This window comes from Balaenoptera musculus, chromosome 9, assembly GCF_009873245.2.
Source record: "Balaenoptera musculus isolate JJ_BM4_2016_0621 chromosome 9, mBalMus1.pri.v3, whole genome shotgun sequence".
NCBI lineage: Eukaryota > Metazoa > Chordata > Mammalia > Artiodactyla > Balaenopteridae > Balaenoptera > Balaenoptera musculus.
Window position 1 is genome coordinate 29381030 of NC_045793.1, and position 18212 is coordinate 29399241.

At 41.6% G+C, this 18212-nt stretch overlaps 1 protein-coding gene across 3 annotated transcripts in view; it reads left to right on the forward strand.

The window, feature by feature from the left end:
- AASS (aminoadipate-semialdehyde synthase) overlaps window positions 1-18212 on the forward strand; it is a 68667-nt gene that overhangs the window by 45407 nt on the left and 5048 nt on the right. For all 3 annotated transcript variants that reach the window (XM_036863023.1, XM_036863026.1, XM_036863024.1), the window contains exons 16-21: window positions 195-305; window positions 399-507; window positions 2644-2784; window positions 8641-8808; window positions 15984-16079; window positions 17684-17799. In XM_036863023.1, the coding sequence (XP_036718918.1) occupies window positions 195-305; window positions 399-507; window positions 2644-2784; window positions 8641-8808; window positions 15984-16079; window positions 17684-17799 (741 nt within the window). The remainder of the gene's footprint in view (window positions 1-194; window positions 306-398; window positions 508-2643; window positions 2785-8640; window positions 8809-15983; window positions 16080-17683; window positions 17800-18212) is intronic.

Sequence of the window (18212 nt, forward strand, 5' to 3'; positions counted from 1 at the left end):
AAGGTTAAGTGAAGGTCATATTGTGGAGCGTTTTAAATATGATAACAGGATGAATTTATTCTGTAATCTTCAAGGAGTCATTGATCATCTCTGAGAGAATAATCAGTGTGATGTCTTCACTTTAGTGCAGTTCAAGGTACATTGGAGGGACGGTTGGAAAAGAAAGTTTCTGACTAGTTTCTCCTGTTTTTAAGCTTGTTGCCTTATGTATTGCATCCTCTTGTGGCCAAGGCATGCATTGCAAGCAAGGTCAACATGATCACTGCAAGCTACATCACCCCGGTGCTAAAAGAATTAGAAAAGAGGTAAGTTGCAGTAGGTTTTCAACAAAGTAGCTCCATGGAATTGTTTTTATTTTCTATCCAACTTTTCCTTCCTTCTCTTTCCACCTCTTTCAGTGTGGAAGATGCTGGCATCACAATCATTGGCGAATTGGGACTGGACCCTGGTCTTGATCATATGTTGGCAATGGAAACGATAGATAAGGCCAAAGAAGTGGGAGCCACGGTGAGCCCAAATGACACCCAAAGGTCCATTTAGGAAAATATTAAGAGGTCCAGATTTTTGTGTACAGAAATAATCTTTCTATAATTCTGATTAAAGAAACTACTGTATTCTTTTTTTAAAGGTTATACTCCATTTATAATTATTTTAAAATGTTGGTTATATTCCCTGTGTTAGATATATTCCTTGTGGCTTATTTTATGCATAGTAGTTTGTACCTCTTAATCCTCTACCCCTCCTCCCTTCCCTCTCCTCATTGGTAACCACCAGTTTGTTCTCTATATCTGTGAGTCTGCTTCTTTTTTGTTGTATTTACTAGTTTGTTGTATTTTTTAGATTCCACATATAAGTGATATCATACAGTATTTGCCTTTCTCTGTCTGCTTATTTCACTTAGCATAGTACCCTACAAGTCCATCCATGTTGTTGCAAATGGAAAAATTTCATTCTTTTTTATGGCTGAATAGTATTCCATTATATATATGTACCACATCTTCTTTATCCATTCATCTGTTAATGGGCACTTAGGTTGCTTCCATATCTTGGCAATTGTAAATAATGCTGCTATGAACATTGGGGTGCACGTATCTTTTCAAATTAGTGTTTTTGTTTTTTTCAGATATATACCCAGGAGTGGGATTGCTGGGTCATGTGGTAGTTCTATTTTTAGTTTTTTGAGAAACCTCTGTGCTGTTTTTCACAGTGGCTGCACAAATTTACATTCCCACCAATAGTGTATGAAGGTTCCCTTTTCTCCACATCCTCACCAACATTTGTTATTTGTGTTCTTATTGATGACAGCCACTCTGACATGTGTGAGGTGATATCTCACTGTGGTTTTGATTTGCATTTCCCTGATGATTAACAATGTTGAGCATCTTTTCATGTGCCTGTTGGCCATCTGCATTTCTTCTTTGGAAAAATGTCTATTCAGGTCTTCTGCCCATTCTTTAATCAGGTTGTTTGTTTTTTGATGTTAAGTTATATGAGCTATTTTTATATTTTGAGTATTAACCCCTTATCAGTCATATCATTTGCAAATATTTTCTCCCATTCAGTAGATTGTCTTTTTGCTTTGTGGATGGTTTCCTTTGCTGTGCAAAAGCTTTTAAGTTTAATTAGGTCCCATTTATTTATTTTTGCTTTTGTTTCCTTTGCTTTGGGAGACAGATCCAAAAAAACATTGCTGCAATTTGTGTCAAAGAGTGTTCTGCCTGTGTTTTCCTTTAGGAGTTTCATGGTTTCTGGTGTTACATTTAGGGTCTTTAGTCTATTTTGAGAAGAAACTGCTATATTCTAACTCATACTTTGACTAGAAATTTCAAGTAAAATTTTGAAACTGCAGAAATATTTGTATGGTAAAAAAAAAAGTCCAAGCCTTAACAATAGATTTTTAGAGAAATAGATACTGCTATAATATGTATTTTGGTTTGATAAAAGATTTTAGACTGCTTTGGAGATTCTATAATAAGGTTTGACTTTTAAAAGTGGGAAAAATTCTTTGTAATATTATCAACCTGTTGGTATATAAAGTATCTTTTACACATAAGAGAGAACTATTGTACATGAAAATGTGATGACTCAGATTAAACCTAACCTAACATAATATATATATAACCTAAAACAGGTTTTATATATATATATATATATACACACACATATGTAATATATATAATCAAATATAGAATCAAATTAATTAAATTATATATCATATCAAGTAATAATATTTTATATTAATCACATATTAATTAATACTAATAATTATACATATATAATCAAATTATAATGAAGTATATAATTTGAATTAAAAGTCAGGAGGCACTGACCAAGCAGAATTGAACTAATAGTTGGAGTTTTAACAGAGCAAAATGTTAGCCACAATCTCTAGATGATTAAAATATATATATACATATATAAACACACATATATATATATAAAAATATAACTGACTTAATCAAATGGTGTTTGGCTTTAAGGGTGTATTTTTGAAAGCCTCTGTAACTTTAAGAAAGGAGAAACTGTAACAAGTTTACCTTATTTGTGTCATTGTACTCAATTAATTACTCAGGTAGATTAGGATAGATTATTCTCCGTAACTAATTGTTAATTTCCCTAATTTATTGATACTTTATTTTACAGATTGAATCTTATGTTTCCTACTGCGGTGGCCTTCCAGCCCCTGAACATTCAGACAATCCTTTGAGATACAAATTTAGCTGGAGTCCAGTGGGAGTTTTGATGAACATAATGCAGCCCGCCACCTACCTGCTCAATGGAAAGGTGAAGGCCCATCATCAAAGCTTTAGAGATACAAACCTGCAATAACTGCCTAAGAAAGTCCACACACTTTCTCCCCGATACCAAGGCCCTTTAATGCTGGCTGTGCCACTTGCCCTCCGTTCTCTCCTCCTGCACTGTTTCCCAGTGTGTGTTTTCTGTTCCATTCCGTGTGGTCCCCTCACGGTTCCCAGCGGTCTCCTCACGGTTCCCAGCAAAGCCCAGCCTCATTCTTTCCTCTTCGCCCTCTTGCAAGTTGTTTCTGCCGTTGAAACACTCACTTCTTAACTTCTCTGCATGCGTAACTACTGGTCATCTTGCAATTTATTTCAGCCTGACAAACATTTACTGAGTGCCTACTATGTGCTAGACTTGGGCCAAGGCACTAAAGGTTGTCATGCTGAATGAAGTTTCTGATCTCAGAGTACTCACAACTAGAATGGGGGTGGCTCTCGGAATGGAGGGTGTGATGGGTCAAGGAAGGAAACTCAGATTTCTTCCCAGCTGCTGTGTGGCAGAACGTAAGAGCGCTCTGAGTTTAGTACTATTTTCATCATTTTACTCTAAGGAAACTGTGGCGCAAAGAGAATGCTCACAGTCATGCAGCTGGGATTCAAACCCAGATCTAACTAACTCTAAAGCCTTTTTTTCCCCTTTTACCAGATCGCTTCATGGCAGGAAAGGCAGACAGTAGAATAAATAGGTATAATTAAATGAGAGAAGTTCCAAAGTATGCTAAAGTGCCACAGTGATGCAGAAGAGAGGTCAATTGACTTTTGACTTGACCTTGGTGAGGAGGTCAGGGAGAGGAAAATGAACAGGGAAGAGAAGATGTGCTCAGCCTCGAGGGATAAGAAGGTGCCAGCCTGGCACAGTCACTGCCGCTCATGACTGTGCTGGGCAGTGTCCAAATCACATCTGTCTGCTTTCACAGTTTATGCTCTTGACTGTAAGGAAAGACTCACATTTAGGAACAAACATAACTAGACCAAGGGTTCCTCTTTATATTTTGTGCCCTAAGCACCTTACTCACCTCACCATAGTCCCAGCTCTGCAGGGAGTGATGAATTACTTGATCAGATGTGGGTCTTAAAAAGATAATTCTGGCAGCAGTATTATAAGTTCTCAGTGTATCTGTGATCTAAATGTATTTCGTGTAGAAACAGGAGCCAATTGAAAGAATTTCTTAAGGTGAATGTCATTGTCAGCCATTGACTTCTGTACCTGTAAGCGCGGCTCACAGCCTTGGCTGAACACTGGAATCACCAAGGCACTTAAAAAAATCCTGATGTCTGGGCCTCATCCCCAGAGATTCTGATTTGCTTGGGCTTGGGGATCTTTAAAAACTTCCCAAATGGTTCTAATGTGCAGCTGAATTTGAGATAGACTGATTTAGTGACCAGAGGACCACAGCTGCACTGAAAACACTACTGGACAAGCAAGACACTTGACCTTGATTTTGGAAAGGCACATTCACACGTTTCAGGATGTGAAACAGGACCCTTGAGTTCCGGTCCAAGTGCTGACATCCCTCAGTGTCACCAAAGGCCAGGCAATCTAGTTCTCCAATTCTAAGAATCATGAAGGTTTGGGTCTCAGTCTCAGGTTCTACCAGGCACACATCCTTTTCTATGGCACTGCCGATCTCCTCTTCAACTGCCCCTCCTACCTTCTGCAGTCATGGAACAGAGACTGGCCTATGTTTGGTATAAACTCACATGTGAATGCAGGAAGAATTCTTGCTTCAGTTGGGCAAAATGCTTATTCTCAGGAGGCCGTATAAAAGATAAAGAAGATAACAAGGAGAAGGTCAGTGGAGTGCAATGTGTGCAACAGAAAGAGCACGGAACCTGGTACCAGTGTGTCTGGCTTGGTCCTCTAGCTCTGCCATTGCTGGCTGGGTGGCACTAGAACAATCATTTCATCTCTCTGAGCTTTGGGCTCCTTGCCTGAAGATAAGCATAATCACACCAGCCTTGCAGGGTTCTTGCAGTAGGGCTCAGTGAGGTCATATAGATTACAATCTGCTAAACAGCAGATCATCAGGCATGTCCTAAGTCCCTAGCAACTATTAGCTGCATAAAGAAATTAATGGTGGTAGGAGCTCAGGAAAAGCAAGAGGTTATTTTCAGGCAGCAAAAGTTGTATTTGTTGAATTTGAAGTTTTTCGCTTTTATCCTGAACTCCTTTTGTAAAAGAGGAGTGCTTTTTGCATCTCCCTGACACTGTGGAGGACACAAGAGAAAACACGATGCTTTTCTTTTCTTTGCTAAAATCATACTTTTTTCAAGGTCTCCCCTTGTGGATGCAGCTCTTCCTGACCACTCCAGCCCCTGTTCACTACTCTTTTGTCTGAACTCCCACACTTCGGTTGTCCGTGTCTAACATTTTTTCCGGATGCTGTATTATTCACTCAGTAATTCAAGTGTGTCAGTCTGTCTCCTAACCCAGATTGTTAAACATCTCAAAACCTCTCTTGTCCCTCCATCGCCTCTGTCACCATCACCCTCCACCATGGAGCAGGCCTTATGTAATACACAGAAGCATCACGGGGGAGCCAGGTGACTTCTCTGGCTTCTGCTTTAAGTTGAAACCTTAAACTTTTCCAGCAACTCAGGCAGTGGCCTAGGAATTAGGATGTATCTCATTGGAAATAACTGCAAGGATGTAGGACAATGAGATCTACCTCTGGTACTATTGCTAACTTCTAACTTCTAATCCTGTTTCTAATGCATCTGACTTCCTTCCACATGTTTGGAGACAGTGACTGTGTCTTCTCTGAGTTCTGTTCCCTCCATGGGTGGTGGGACATTGGTGACACCTGGGGGTGACATGGCAGACCTTCGCCATCATCTCCTTCAGCCTCCTATCCCAAGCCACTCCCAAGCTAAACAAATACACTAAGTGAGGATCGTGCTTGCTCTGCAAACACAGCTTTGAGATAGGTTTTCTGGCTCCCTTCCTATTGCCTGCCCCTCCCTTGACTGCAGCACCCAGCCTTCCCTTTGTAGCTGCTGCTCTCTATTGCCTGCAGCCATTCTTTTTTTATTTTTTTAATTTATTTATTGTATTTATTATTTTTGGCTGTGTTGGGTCTTCGTTGCTGCACGCGGGCTTTCTCTGGTTGTGGCAAGCGGGGGCTACTCTTTGTTGCAGTGCACGGGCTTCTCATTGCAGTGGCTTCTCTTGTTGCGGAGCATGGGCTCTAGGTGCGCGGGCTTCAGTAGTTGTGGCTCACGGGCTTCAGTAGTTGTGGCTCACGGGCTCAGTAGTTGTGGCTCACGGGCTCTAGAGCGCAGGCTCAGTAGTTGTGGCGCACGGGCTTAGTTGCTCCGCGGCATGTGGGATCTTCCTGGACCAGGGCTCGAACCAGTGTCCCCTGCATTGGCAGGCGGATTCTTAACCACTGCGCCACCAGGGAAGCCCACCTGCAGCCATTCTTAACTCAGTTTTCAGGTGCATCACTGGTGGCATGATCAGGAATGCTGTACCCAGTCAATTAATATCCTTTTCAAACTACTGATCCACAGATGAGCACAGTTAAGGGGACGGTATGGTATAGTAGAAAGAACACGAACATTGGAGTCAAATAGACCTGGGTTTAAATCTGCCCCTGGGTGACTCGCTCAGCCTCAGTTTTCACCTCTGAAAAGTGGGTTATTGCGTGGATTAAAGGTAATGTATAGAAGGCACCTGGCACACACTGGGCCCGCATAAATGCTTGTCTGTATATTGCCTGTGTTAAATGTCTTGTTGGTTTAGTAATCCAGCTTATTGTCAGTGGTTCTCAGTGGTCGGGGGACGTGTGGGTGTGGGCGCACGTGTGGGGAAGGGTCACACTTAGAGCAGTCTGCAGCAGCAGCGAGTAATGAGCTACTGTTTCTGCTGGGAGTGGGTCTTGGATGTAATCATTGTTGAGTCAAAAAAAATGCATATTCTCTGCCAAATGGATAAATATGTCTCTCTTTCTTATCTAAGTCATATAGGACAGGGCTTATTAATGAATCCCGTGATAGGACACTAGAAATACAACTCTGAATTGATATCAAATGACCCAGTAATTTGGAGGTCAACTTGCTTTAGCAGCTGTCAGTCTCTAAATGGATCATTACCATTCAGCTTATATTTCCGTGTTTTCTTTACAAGGGTCTCATGATAGACTTAGGAACCAGCTGATTTATTTCTGATTAGTACAGTGCTGGAATATAGTGGTCTTTATTGAATTTTTCTTTAAAAATCCCTAACCTGCAAACAAGTAAACCAAACTTTAGAATTGCCATAGGTTGTAGAAGAGAGATAGATGGGAAGATCCTAAAAGTAAACATTTGCCTTTTTATTAGACTTTTAAAAAAAATTTAAAATCCTGATGGAAGAAATTTGTTTTAAAGAAAAAGTACAGAAATGGCTCTTCAGGAAATGTTTACTGTGAAGTTCAGAAGAGTTTGACAAGAAACTTAAGTGAAAAGCATTCCTCACTTCCTTCTGATTCTCACTCTTGGGATTTGTGATGGTCCTTGGTGCTCTTCAAAGTGAGCCTTTGACTGCGGAGGCCCCTCCAGGCGTGACTCTGTGGTCAGCACTGGCCGTTTCCTTCTGGGGCTTCAGCTATACACACACATACCTTTCCATTTTCCCTTTCATACCACGACATACGCAGAACCTCCCTACAAATAAACCCTGTGAACCATTAAGTTTAGCCGAAGACTCCTCTGAGCAAATTACTCACGACTCCACCAGAAGGTACGTCACCAGCTCCCATGTGCAGTGTTGTTTCGTGCAACCTTTAGATGTGGTCAGAGATTGTCTCCAGTGGTGCAAGCAGGACAAAGTCTAGTTCCACCAGGGTTCTCAGCCCTGATTTCATTACTCCAGAATGTTTTCCATGATCTCAAGGATGATCATCAACCTCACAAATTGAAAGAAAAATTTAGCCCTTTAATCAAAATTAACAGAAAAAAATGCTTCACTGCATTTTGATTGTGTGTGATGGGGGTAGAGATGTAGGAACGAGGATTACTGAGAAATCAGAAGAGCTTGGGAATCGGTGACATACCTTCTCAGAGGCAGTAAGATCAGGAGGTAGCATTTTTTTTTTGAGTTTCACTGTATGTTCATTGCATTGCCCTTCTTGTGAGAGGGCATCTCCCCCACTCCATTTCCCAACATGCACACGTTGGTTGACTAGTCCAGGCTGTGAGCGCTTTATTGTTGCTCTACTGCAGCTCCTGGGTCTTGGTAGACATTAAGTAAAGGCTTGTTCAGTGAACAAAGTATTGCACGGAGGCAGGAGTTGAATCTTATTCATCACTGTCCTTATTCCCAGGTGTGATCCTGGCACACACATAGCAGGTGGTCCGTAAATCGTAAATGCTAGCTGTGTGAATGGATGTGCAAGACTGGTGCCTGATGTAGCTAGCATTCAAGAAGGGGGATGGGAGTGAAGAGGAAGAACAGAGTGAGAATATGGCCATTGCTGTTTGAGCACAGAAGCCACTTTGAGTATCTGTTGCTTATAGCGTATTGTTTATTTAAAAACAAAGCAAAACTCTAGTGAGACATAATCCAGTACCATCTCATCCAGGGGCAAGGAAAAATCAGAAACAAGATCTGAGTTAAAAATGAAATGCTTTAAGCCAGATTTTAAAGCTTGGGAGAACAATGGCCTTGTGAATTATGATATTAGTAGAACAGCTTGAATATGGGATGTTGATTAGCGTAGTTTCATTAAAAAATTTTTTTCAAATCCCCTATTGCTTTCTTGTAAAACCTGGATTTCTTTCTTATGAAAATAATGCAGGTAAATCCAAAGAGGAATACACACTGTCTTAACCCCATGTGTGCCTTTTCAATGTTCCTCAGGTTGTGAATGTGGTAGGGGGTGTCTCCTTTCTGGATTCGGTTACTCCTATGGATTATTTCCCTGGATTAAATTTGGAAAGTTATCCTAACAGAGACAGTACCAAATATGCTGAGGTTTATGGCATTCCATCTGCTCACACTTTATTACGGGGGACCCTGAGGTACAAGGTAAGTGGCTCTATTTGAGATGATCATGTTGCCTGTTTTGATATAAGTGATGTGAACACTTAATTTTTCTTCATAATTGAAATAATTAAGATGATAAACCAGACTGGCACCCCTATGCTTACTATTTACAATAACCAAGATAAGGAAGCAAGCTAAGTGCCCATCAATAGACGAATGGATAAAGAAGATGTGGTGTATACACACACACACACACACACACACACACACACACACACGCAGTGGAATATCACTCAGTTGTAAAAAAGAATGAACTCTTGTCATTTGCAACAACATGGATGGACCTGGAGGGTGTTATGCTAAATGAAATAAGTCAGAGAAAGACAAATACCACATGATTTCACTTATATGTGGAATTTAAAAACAAAATAAATGAACAAATGTTAAAAAAAAGTTTAAAAAGTCACAGATACACAGAATAAGCAGGTAGCTTCCAGAGGGAAGGGGAAATAAGTGAGGGCTATTAAGAGGTACAAATTTCCAGTTACAAAATGAATGAGTCACAGGTATGAAACGTAGTCAATAATAATGTAGTATCGTTGTATGGTGACAGATGGTAATTGACTTATCATGGTGATCATTTTGTAATGTATAAAAAACAAAAAAAACCAAACCAGATTGGCATCTGTTTTCTCAGGGCTCTTTTCTTTCTTCCTTTTTTTTTACTCTATATGTAAATATTTTACTTAAAAATTGGGTTTTTTTTTTTAACATCTTTATTGGAGTATAATTGCTTTACAATGGCGTGTTAGTTTCTGTTGTATAACAAAGTGAATCAGCTATACATATACATACATTCCCATATCCCCTCCCTCTTGCGTCTCCCTCCCACCCTCCCTATCCCACCCCTCTAGGTGGTCACAGAGCCCCGAGCTGCTCTCCCCTCAGGGCTCTTTTGATTGACTGTTTCAGGAGACAACTCAAAGTGGCTGGGGCAAAAAGGGAATTTTTGACTCATGAGAAGGGGGGGCAGGTGAAGGGTCAGCTTCAGGTGTACTGAGGTTTGAGGGTTGTGACCTCACTGGCACGTAGTAGTTTCTCTTCACCTCTCAGCTCTTCCTTCAAGCATTGGCTGCGTCCCCTGTTTCACAGGGATGGCAAGATGGTGGCATCCTCTTAGGTTCAAATCCAGTGAGAAACAAAAAGTACTTCTTCACAGCCAGAAGTAGAGTTTTTGTCTCATTAGCCCCTGAGGTCAGTGCAATAAAAGGTGCCAATCGGCTTTGGCCCCTGTTTTATGTCGCCAGTGCTGACGATGTAGTCAGTGTCACTTTCCCCAAAGTGAATCTGAAATGTTTTTACCACAAAATGGGGTGTCGCTACTAGGACCATAAATACGAATGTCCAGTACACATTTTTAAAATTTTTTTTATTTTTTAATGTGAGAAACCTTCTTTAATCACAAACCAGGTCATGTTTTGTAAAACAGTGTCAGTCCCCATACATAATATTTGCTGGTGCCTTCAAATTTGGCATTAGAGAAATTAATGCCTCCTAAGCCATGTGTAAAGAAAACATTGGTATATTTTTTAAAGGCTATTTTTGAACAATATTACTTGTGTAAATGAAAATCTTTCATACTAGTTGATCTTGGTTCTAAATAAAATAAGTCCTTTATACTCCTGAACACCAGGGAACGGCAGTGAACATCATGTAAGATTTGCAGTGAGTGAATCTGAATAGTTCATAGGATAAATGAGTAGTATAATGGGGAATCTCCTTATATTCTCTTCTCCTCAAAAACGCATAGAAGTGCAGTTCCTTGTTCTTGTCGCCAAGGAAAAGCATGAAAATTCTCTCCCCCACCAACTCTTTTTGGTGCAAGAAGCACCAGAGAAGCAGGGGATGGATTTCTGCTGATGGGGTCTGGGGAGGAAGTATGCTTTTAACCACAAGAGGGGGATAGGTAGCAGGGAGACCCCCTAAAATAGGGCTCCTGCTACTGTGGGAGCTCCATCATTCCAAGTGCAAAGTCCTTACATGGGTCAACGAGAGGCTTGTTGAGAGAATTTCAGATCTGGAATGAAACTTAAGAGGTCCTCTGGTACAGTGATATCATTCTGCAGAAGAGGAAACTAGGGCTTAAGTGAAGTGACCTACATCAATTATTACTAAAGCAAATTGTCTTTAAGCTTCTCTTGTTGGTATCTTTTTTGTTTGAACGACAAAGTTTTTGGTTTTCAATTCTGTCATTTGGAGCATTTCTGCACTTTGGAAAATGTCATAGCTGTCCTTGAAGCCTGAGGGTTCAAAAAATGCAACGCAACATTTCCAAGCCAAATACCATCACATTCTAACAATGAGCACCGTGAACATGGCAACTCACCTCCCTGTTCCGGGCCTTTTCCAACCATCATTCAGGATTAAATAACTAGGAAGGATAAATTACCACATAATCATAATCTATAAAAATACTGGCCTAGAGCACACTAAAAAACTCTCAATAAATAAATATTGGGCAGTTGCTTATGAAAGTCAGTAAAGATGTACCCTTTTTTAAAAATTTTTATTTATTTATTTATTTTTATATAGCAGGTTCCTATTAGTTATCTATTTTATACATATTAGTGTATATATGTCAATCTCAATCTCTCAGTTCATCCCCCCTAACCCCCCGCTTTCCCCCCTTGGTGTCCATACGTTTGTTCTCTACATCTGTGTCTCTATTTCTGCCTTGCAAACCAGTTCATCTGTACCATTTTTCTAGATTCCACATATATGCGTTAATACACGATATTTGTTTTTCTCTTTCTGACTTACTTCACTCTGTATGACAGTCTCTAGGTCCATCCACATCTCTACAAATGACCCAATTTTGTTCCTTTTTATGACTGAGTAACATTCCATTGTATATATGTACCACATCTTCTTTATCCATTCGTCTGTCAGTGGGCATTTAGGTTGCTTCCCTGACCTGGCTATTGTAAATAGTGCTGCAATAAGCATTGGGGTGCATATGTCTTTTCTCTGGGTGTATGCCCAGGAGTGGGATTGCTGGGTCATATGGTAATTCTATTTTTAGTTTTAGTAAAGATGTACTCTTCAGAAATCATGTCCATACTTTCAAGGCTGCTTTTTACAAACCACACAGAGTCCAACAGATGACAAAGGTTCAGGTCAGGATACAATTTGATAGAAAAATGACTCTTAACGTGATATTTCTACAAAGGAATACCACTAATGTGGAGTTGCTCATGTCTCAGTTTCAAAGGCAATACTTAAAGAGATCCAAAATGTTTTTAGCCATGGCAGCGTCATTGCAATGAGTGTTCAGGTCCTAAGGTAACCCCTCTTGAAAGGGACAACACTCATTAGGGTGTATTAGTTCTGGAATTTTTCCCTTGTAAACCAACTGCACTGCTTTGTAGTCAGGCCTCCGGGGCATCTGTACATGGCACTGCTTGAGGAGTGACGCTCTCCCTGCGACCAGTTCTGTTCCTCTTCCGTGTCTGGTGGTTCAGGAAGTTCAGGGGCCCGATGTCTGATACAGAGGGTACTTGGGATTTCAGTCTGGCCACACACCTTCCTCAGAACACAGGTTTATTCTCAGGATGACTTCTAGCAAGCGATTCTGGTTTCCGGTCTGGTTGAAAAAAGTGAAAATGGAATGTCTGTGCCCAGTTCTTAAAGGCTCGTTTCCCTGTGATAAAGCGGTGATGACTCCCCTTCCGTCCTCGCTCACGGGAGAGGTACATTGCACATTCATCCGGTCCAGAAGGTTCGTAATAGTGAGAAGGTACTGAAGGGTGATTGGGATCCCTGCAGTGAGTCTTGGGGCCCCATGCCATAAACATTGGTCCTGTCGCAGAGCTCCAGGGCAATCGTCCTTGGGAACCAGCCAGTGCTGAGGCAAGTGTTGGAGATCTTCCTTGTGGTCCGCCACGCCAAGGTATCCGTGCAGTGGCCGCGGTCGCGCGGGGGCCTCGGGGCGCGGCAGGGGGCCGCTCCTTCTGGCCGCCGAGGCTGCTGTCCACGAGCGACAAGCTGGTGCACGTGCTGGTGAGCGCAAAACACACTGCCAGCCCCCCGGGCGCGCCAGGGTCTCCATGTTGGGCACCTCTTTTGTGCGGAATCCTCAGGCACACGCGTCTGGGACCACTTTTTCTTGGAGGGTTTCCATCGTGGGTGATGGGGCGGAGGCGGCTCTGATTTTTGCCCAGCGGCCAGCCACGCCTGACTCACCAGGGAAGCCGCCCCGGGACCCAGGAAGCGCCGCTGTTGCAGAGATTCCAGCACACGTTTTGTAATCACAAAAGAGTAGTTACAAGTGTGACCAGATTAAGACAATCAGTGTAATTGTTTCCTAGGGTGGTTATAATAAATTACTACAAACTGAAAACAACAGAAATTTATCCTCTCACCATCCAGGAGGTCACAGTCTGAAATCAAAGTGTGGGCAGGGCAAGCCTTCTGGAGGCGTCGAGGGAGAAACTGTCCCTTGCCACTCTCGCCTAACTTCTGGTGGTTGCTGGCAATTGTTGATGTTCTTTAACTTTTAGACATACTGGTCCCATCTCTTTGTCTCCATCCTCATACCACCTTCTCTTTATATCACTGTGTCCTCTCCTCTTCTTATCAGGACACCAGTCACTGGATTTAGGACCCTAAATATAGGTCGCTTCATACTGAGATCCTTAACTAATTGTATTTGCAAAGATCCACATAAGGTCATACTCTGAGGTTCTGAGTGGCCATGAGTTATGAGGGATACACTACTCAACCCACTGCAACCAGTGTACTTAAAATACATAGATCTCTAAAAACTAGAGACCTGCTTTCAGATCTCGATGCCCTGTGAGATTCTGTGGTACCTGTGCTCGCATGAATGTGATGTCCTCATTGTCTAGGAATTAAATGAATTGTCAGTGATAACATCCTAAGGAGATCGAGGAACCATGGATGCTTCACAAGCCTTCAAGCCCAGCAGAAATTCTCGTGTGAATTGCAGCCATACTGTCCCCAGATCTGGCAGATTCTTGATTCTGGTTTTTTTTCCCCCCAGGGGTTTTAGGAGTTAGGATTTTCCAATAGATTTAGGCTCCTGCCAAACATATAGACCCAGAAATAGAGGATTTTAAGAGATTTAAGAATTAACTAAAGCTCTCAAGGATGTGCACGGACGAGAGCCATCCCCACAGAACCCCAGAGGATGGAAGATGTCACAGAGTTCATGTCCTGAGCAGTGTCAGCAACCCTTCAGTAACCTGAATATTCTTTCCAGCGTTAGAGATGAGACCCTGTCACCCAAGTATGACAGGGAGACCTTGACTTCTCTCCTGCACCTGCCTGTCACCTGAGTCCTTCCAGACCCAGCTTGTATCACCTTACAGGATCTTTCTTAATTCCTCTCCTTGACTCCCCTCCCCGACATCTACGTGAGTTCCCCTCCTCGTGCTCGCCTAGCTCGGCATTTACCTCTGTCGTAGCACCTATGATAGCCCAGTGTATCGTGGTCCTCAGTGGTCGTGGTTTTGCTCACTATGTGCCAGGCCTTATTTGTTGGACTTATCTGACCCTTCTCCTGGACTGTAGTTTCTTCATGGGTAGGGACTGCATTTTTCATCTCCATGGCCTCAGCCCCTAGCACAAGTCTCACACATGGCAGCAGTTTGCTAAGTACTTACTGATAAATGAGTACACATAATAAATTCATTTCTAGATGTCACCATAAAATTATTTCTGAGATGAAGAAATAGCTGAGAAATGTCTCAGTATTTGAGATGTTGGAAGAAGGGATCCCCAGCATTCATCAGATCCTAGAAGCAGGCTCGGGGTATTGCTTTTTTGCTTCTCCTCTTTGAAGTATATTTACATTGGGTTAGAGCAAATGAATTTTAATTCTTTAATTAGTAACTTTGAACAGTTTGAATAATACAGCCGTTCAGACATGTGAGAATTCACACATTAAATTGTGAAATATCCAGTGGCAACAGGAACTATTTTATATCTTAATAATTTTACTGCTTCCTGAAATAATTTCCTGCCCTTCTTCTCTTCTTCTTCTTCTTCTTCTTCTTCTTCTTCTTCTTCTCCTCCCCCCACCTGCTGTCTCGCAACTGCAGTGGCTATAAAGCTCCTTATTTGGGCTTTCCCATTCCCCCCTCCCTCCCTGCCCCCAACGGGATTTGCTCACAGGAGAACAGACATTATGATCTTCCTTCACTTCATCTTCATTCAGAATCTATTCATCCAGTCATTTGTTCTCTTTCAGCATATTGGAATGATGGATAATGGGGTGAGGACATGGGGATGAAGGACACACATACACATACTTTCTATGCCTGCAGTTCAGCAGCTGAATAGACAATTAATTACAGTTTGTGTTAAGTGCCATCGTAGAGGTATGTACAAAATGCTACAGGAATACAGAGAAGAAGGGAGTGCCCACTCACCTAGGGGGCTCAGTATGTGTGCTGAGCTGGGTCTTAAGAGAAAAGTAAACATTTCATAGATGAGAAAGAGGGGTTACCATGTTCCAAGCATGGGAGCAGCGTGCACCAAGCCCCAGGGCTCTGGAAGAGCACAGCAGCTTGTTTGGAGGATAGTGAGTGGTGGAGAAGATGATTAGTGAGTCAGGCTGGAGGGGTATATTGTGATGGGTTCTACATAACGTGCCCAGAACCTCGGCCTGTCCTGTAGAGAATGAAGGACATGTGAGGAATTTTTATCAGAGTGATGGCATTTTAGAAATACCTCTCTAATGCCTACCTTTTTCCCTTGCTCCTTATATATGTTAGGATAATGGCTCTTAATCAGTAGAATGGATTATCTTCGTTGGGAGATATTCTTACAAACTCCTTCCATTATAAGAGAGAGAACAACTATTCTATTAAATACAATTCTGCTGACCTGAGCATGTAACACAAGATGAAATTTTCCCTCATGCTGTCAGAAAATACCACTCGCACATTACCCAGAAACAAAAGTAAAGACCCAAGTTTTGCAAGGGTTCTTGTGTAAACCAGTGGAACTGTTGTGACACTGCTGATTTTGGTTTGAACCCGAGGGTAGCTGCATCAATACTAGCAATACAAATGGCTATTTTCAGCCTCTTTTCTAAATGAACTACAAAAATAGATCCTTATTTTCAAAAAATTAAAAAAATTGTTTTCTTTGAAGGCAAATTTTTACATATTGCTTAATAACTCTTGTTACAGGGATATGCCAAAGCCTTGAATGGATTTGTAAAATTGGGTCTCATAAACAGAGATGCATTTCCTGCCCTTCGACCTGATGCCAATCCGCTCAGCTGGGTGAGTGACTCCAGAATTATACATTGTCTGCTGCCCTTCAGAAATGCCTTCTGAAATGGTCAGGTTTGAACGTGGGTTTGGACCAGCAAAGAACCCATTCTGTGGCTTATGTGCGGGAAGTTAAGTCCTAGGCCCAAAGCCCCCCTTTCCAAACTTCATTGTTTGGGGAGGATGGAGAGGACACGGAGGCTGACTCTCGGGGCCTGTTTCCTGCAGCAACTTCTACCACTTGATCTCTCCCTCAGCCCTGAGCAGAGACGGCCTTGCTCTCTGCGTTGTGCTCTGGGCTCTGCCGCTTGTCTAAGTGGTGGCCCCATGACAGGAGTTAAGCTTGGGGCTCCTGAAACTGAGAAAGCAGGAGAGCTCCCGGTGGTATCACAGAACTAGATTCCCAGCGCCCAAATCCCATTAGTTCTTTTATTTGACCATTTGTAACCATGAGTAATCTGAGTTTTTAATTACTGAGTTTATGCCCATATCTGTGTTGTATTAAAATCTAGAGCTTCCACTAACTGCCAGGAATTAACTTGTTACCAGCTGGTCATTCAACTTAAATTAATGTGCCCATATTCCAATGCTAGAAATGCTAGAAATTTATCACAAAGAGAAAAGAATCAATACTGCTAATCCCATTAAGTGTCCCAAAGAAACTTGGGTATTCTGGTTAGCCAGTTGCTTTTAAATTCAGTTCTTTTGTGTATCTGAGAGTCTTTTCGATCTAAGTTTCAGATTTCATAAATTTACTTGTTGGACAGGAGTGAATAAATATCCATAGTGAATCTGATATTGAGGCAGTTTGATTGGGAAGGTTGGTGCAGGCATTCTTGGGGCTGGTCCCCTTGTCTTGGTAGCTACAGTCTAGAACAGGGGCTGGCTAACTTTTTTTCGGTAGAAGACCAGATTGTAAATTTTTTAGGCTTTTATGGGTCATGTGGTCTCTGTCAGGCTACTCAGTTCAGACTGCTCGTAAACAAATGAGCATGGCTATGTTCCAATAAAATTTTTATTTACAAAACCAGGTGGTGAGCTCAATTTGGCCTGTGAACTAGTTTGTTGATCCTTAATCTAGAGCATAACTTTTTCCTTGGGAGCCTGGAAAAAGTCTTATTTAGAAATTAGAAAAAGCTATGACCACTGTTTAAGTGCTCTTCCTTCGAGATTTTATTATCTGCACAATCTTCCTCATTTCCTGAACCTACAAAAGAACTCTGGTTGCTACTAGCAACCACAGCAATAAGCCCCTTCCACTCTATCCTGGGCAAAATTGACTTCTGGACGGTGAGGGATAATGAGGGATAAGGTGATGGAGAGGACCTGCAAAGGTAGGCAATGTGATGGTAAATATGGTATCACCTTTTTGGTATTGATTTGGTGTTATGACTGTTTTATTGCTGAAATATCATTTTGAAATACCATGCATTTATTGATGTGTGGGTGTGCAGATGTGTGTATGCACATGTGCGTGCCACAATTTACTATTTCTAATTATTTCTAATTTAAAATTTGAGGTTCTTTTGAGGTCCAATGTCTTAATAGGATAATTTCTCAACTCATTTTTTATTTTATTTGGAACTTAGAATTTGTATCTTTGTTTTTCTAACCAGAAAGAACTCCTCTGTGATCTAGTGGGAATTTCATCCTCCTCCAAGTGTGATGTGCTTAAGGAAGCTGTCTTTAAGAAACTAGAAGGAGACAATACCCAGCTGGAGGCTGTTGAATGGTAGGTACCCACCAGTCAACCTAGAGCAAAATACTGGATCAATGATTACTTAGTGCTTTCTAGTCAAAGAAAAGTCAAGGTAGAAGCAAACGTTTTACACTGTTTTTGATTAATTTGCTGCTCTAATGTTGGCCTGTTGTAGAGAGATTACCACGTACCCTGTTCATGTGGGGATAAAAAGTAGATAAAGCGAGAAATTCAATGGCAATTATAACTTGGGAAATACTTATTTTTGAGCAGCTTCACTACTCAGTTCCTGAGAAAGGTGGGATATTTTTTCTCTCCTGTAGGACATTCTCCCAGTCTTCCTTTAACTACTTTAAAACACTTATTCATGTGGCTGTGGCCACATGAATACCACATTCTGCTGGTATCCTTCATGTGGGAGAACTAACCTGTAAATTAATCTCATG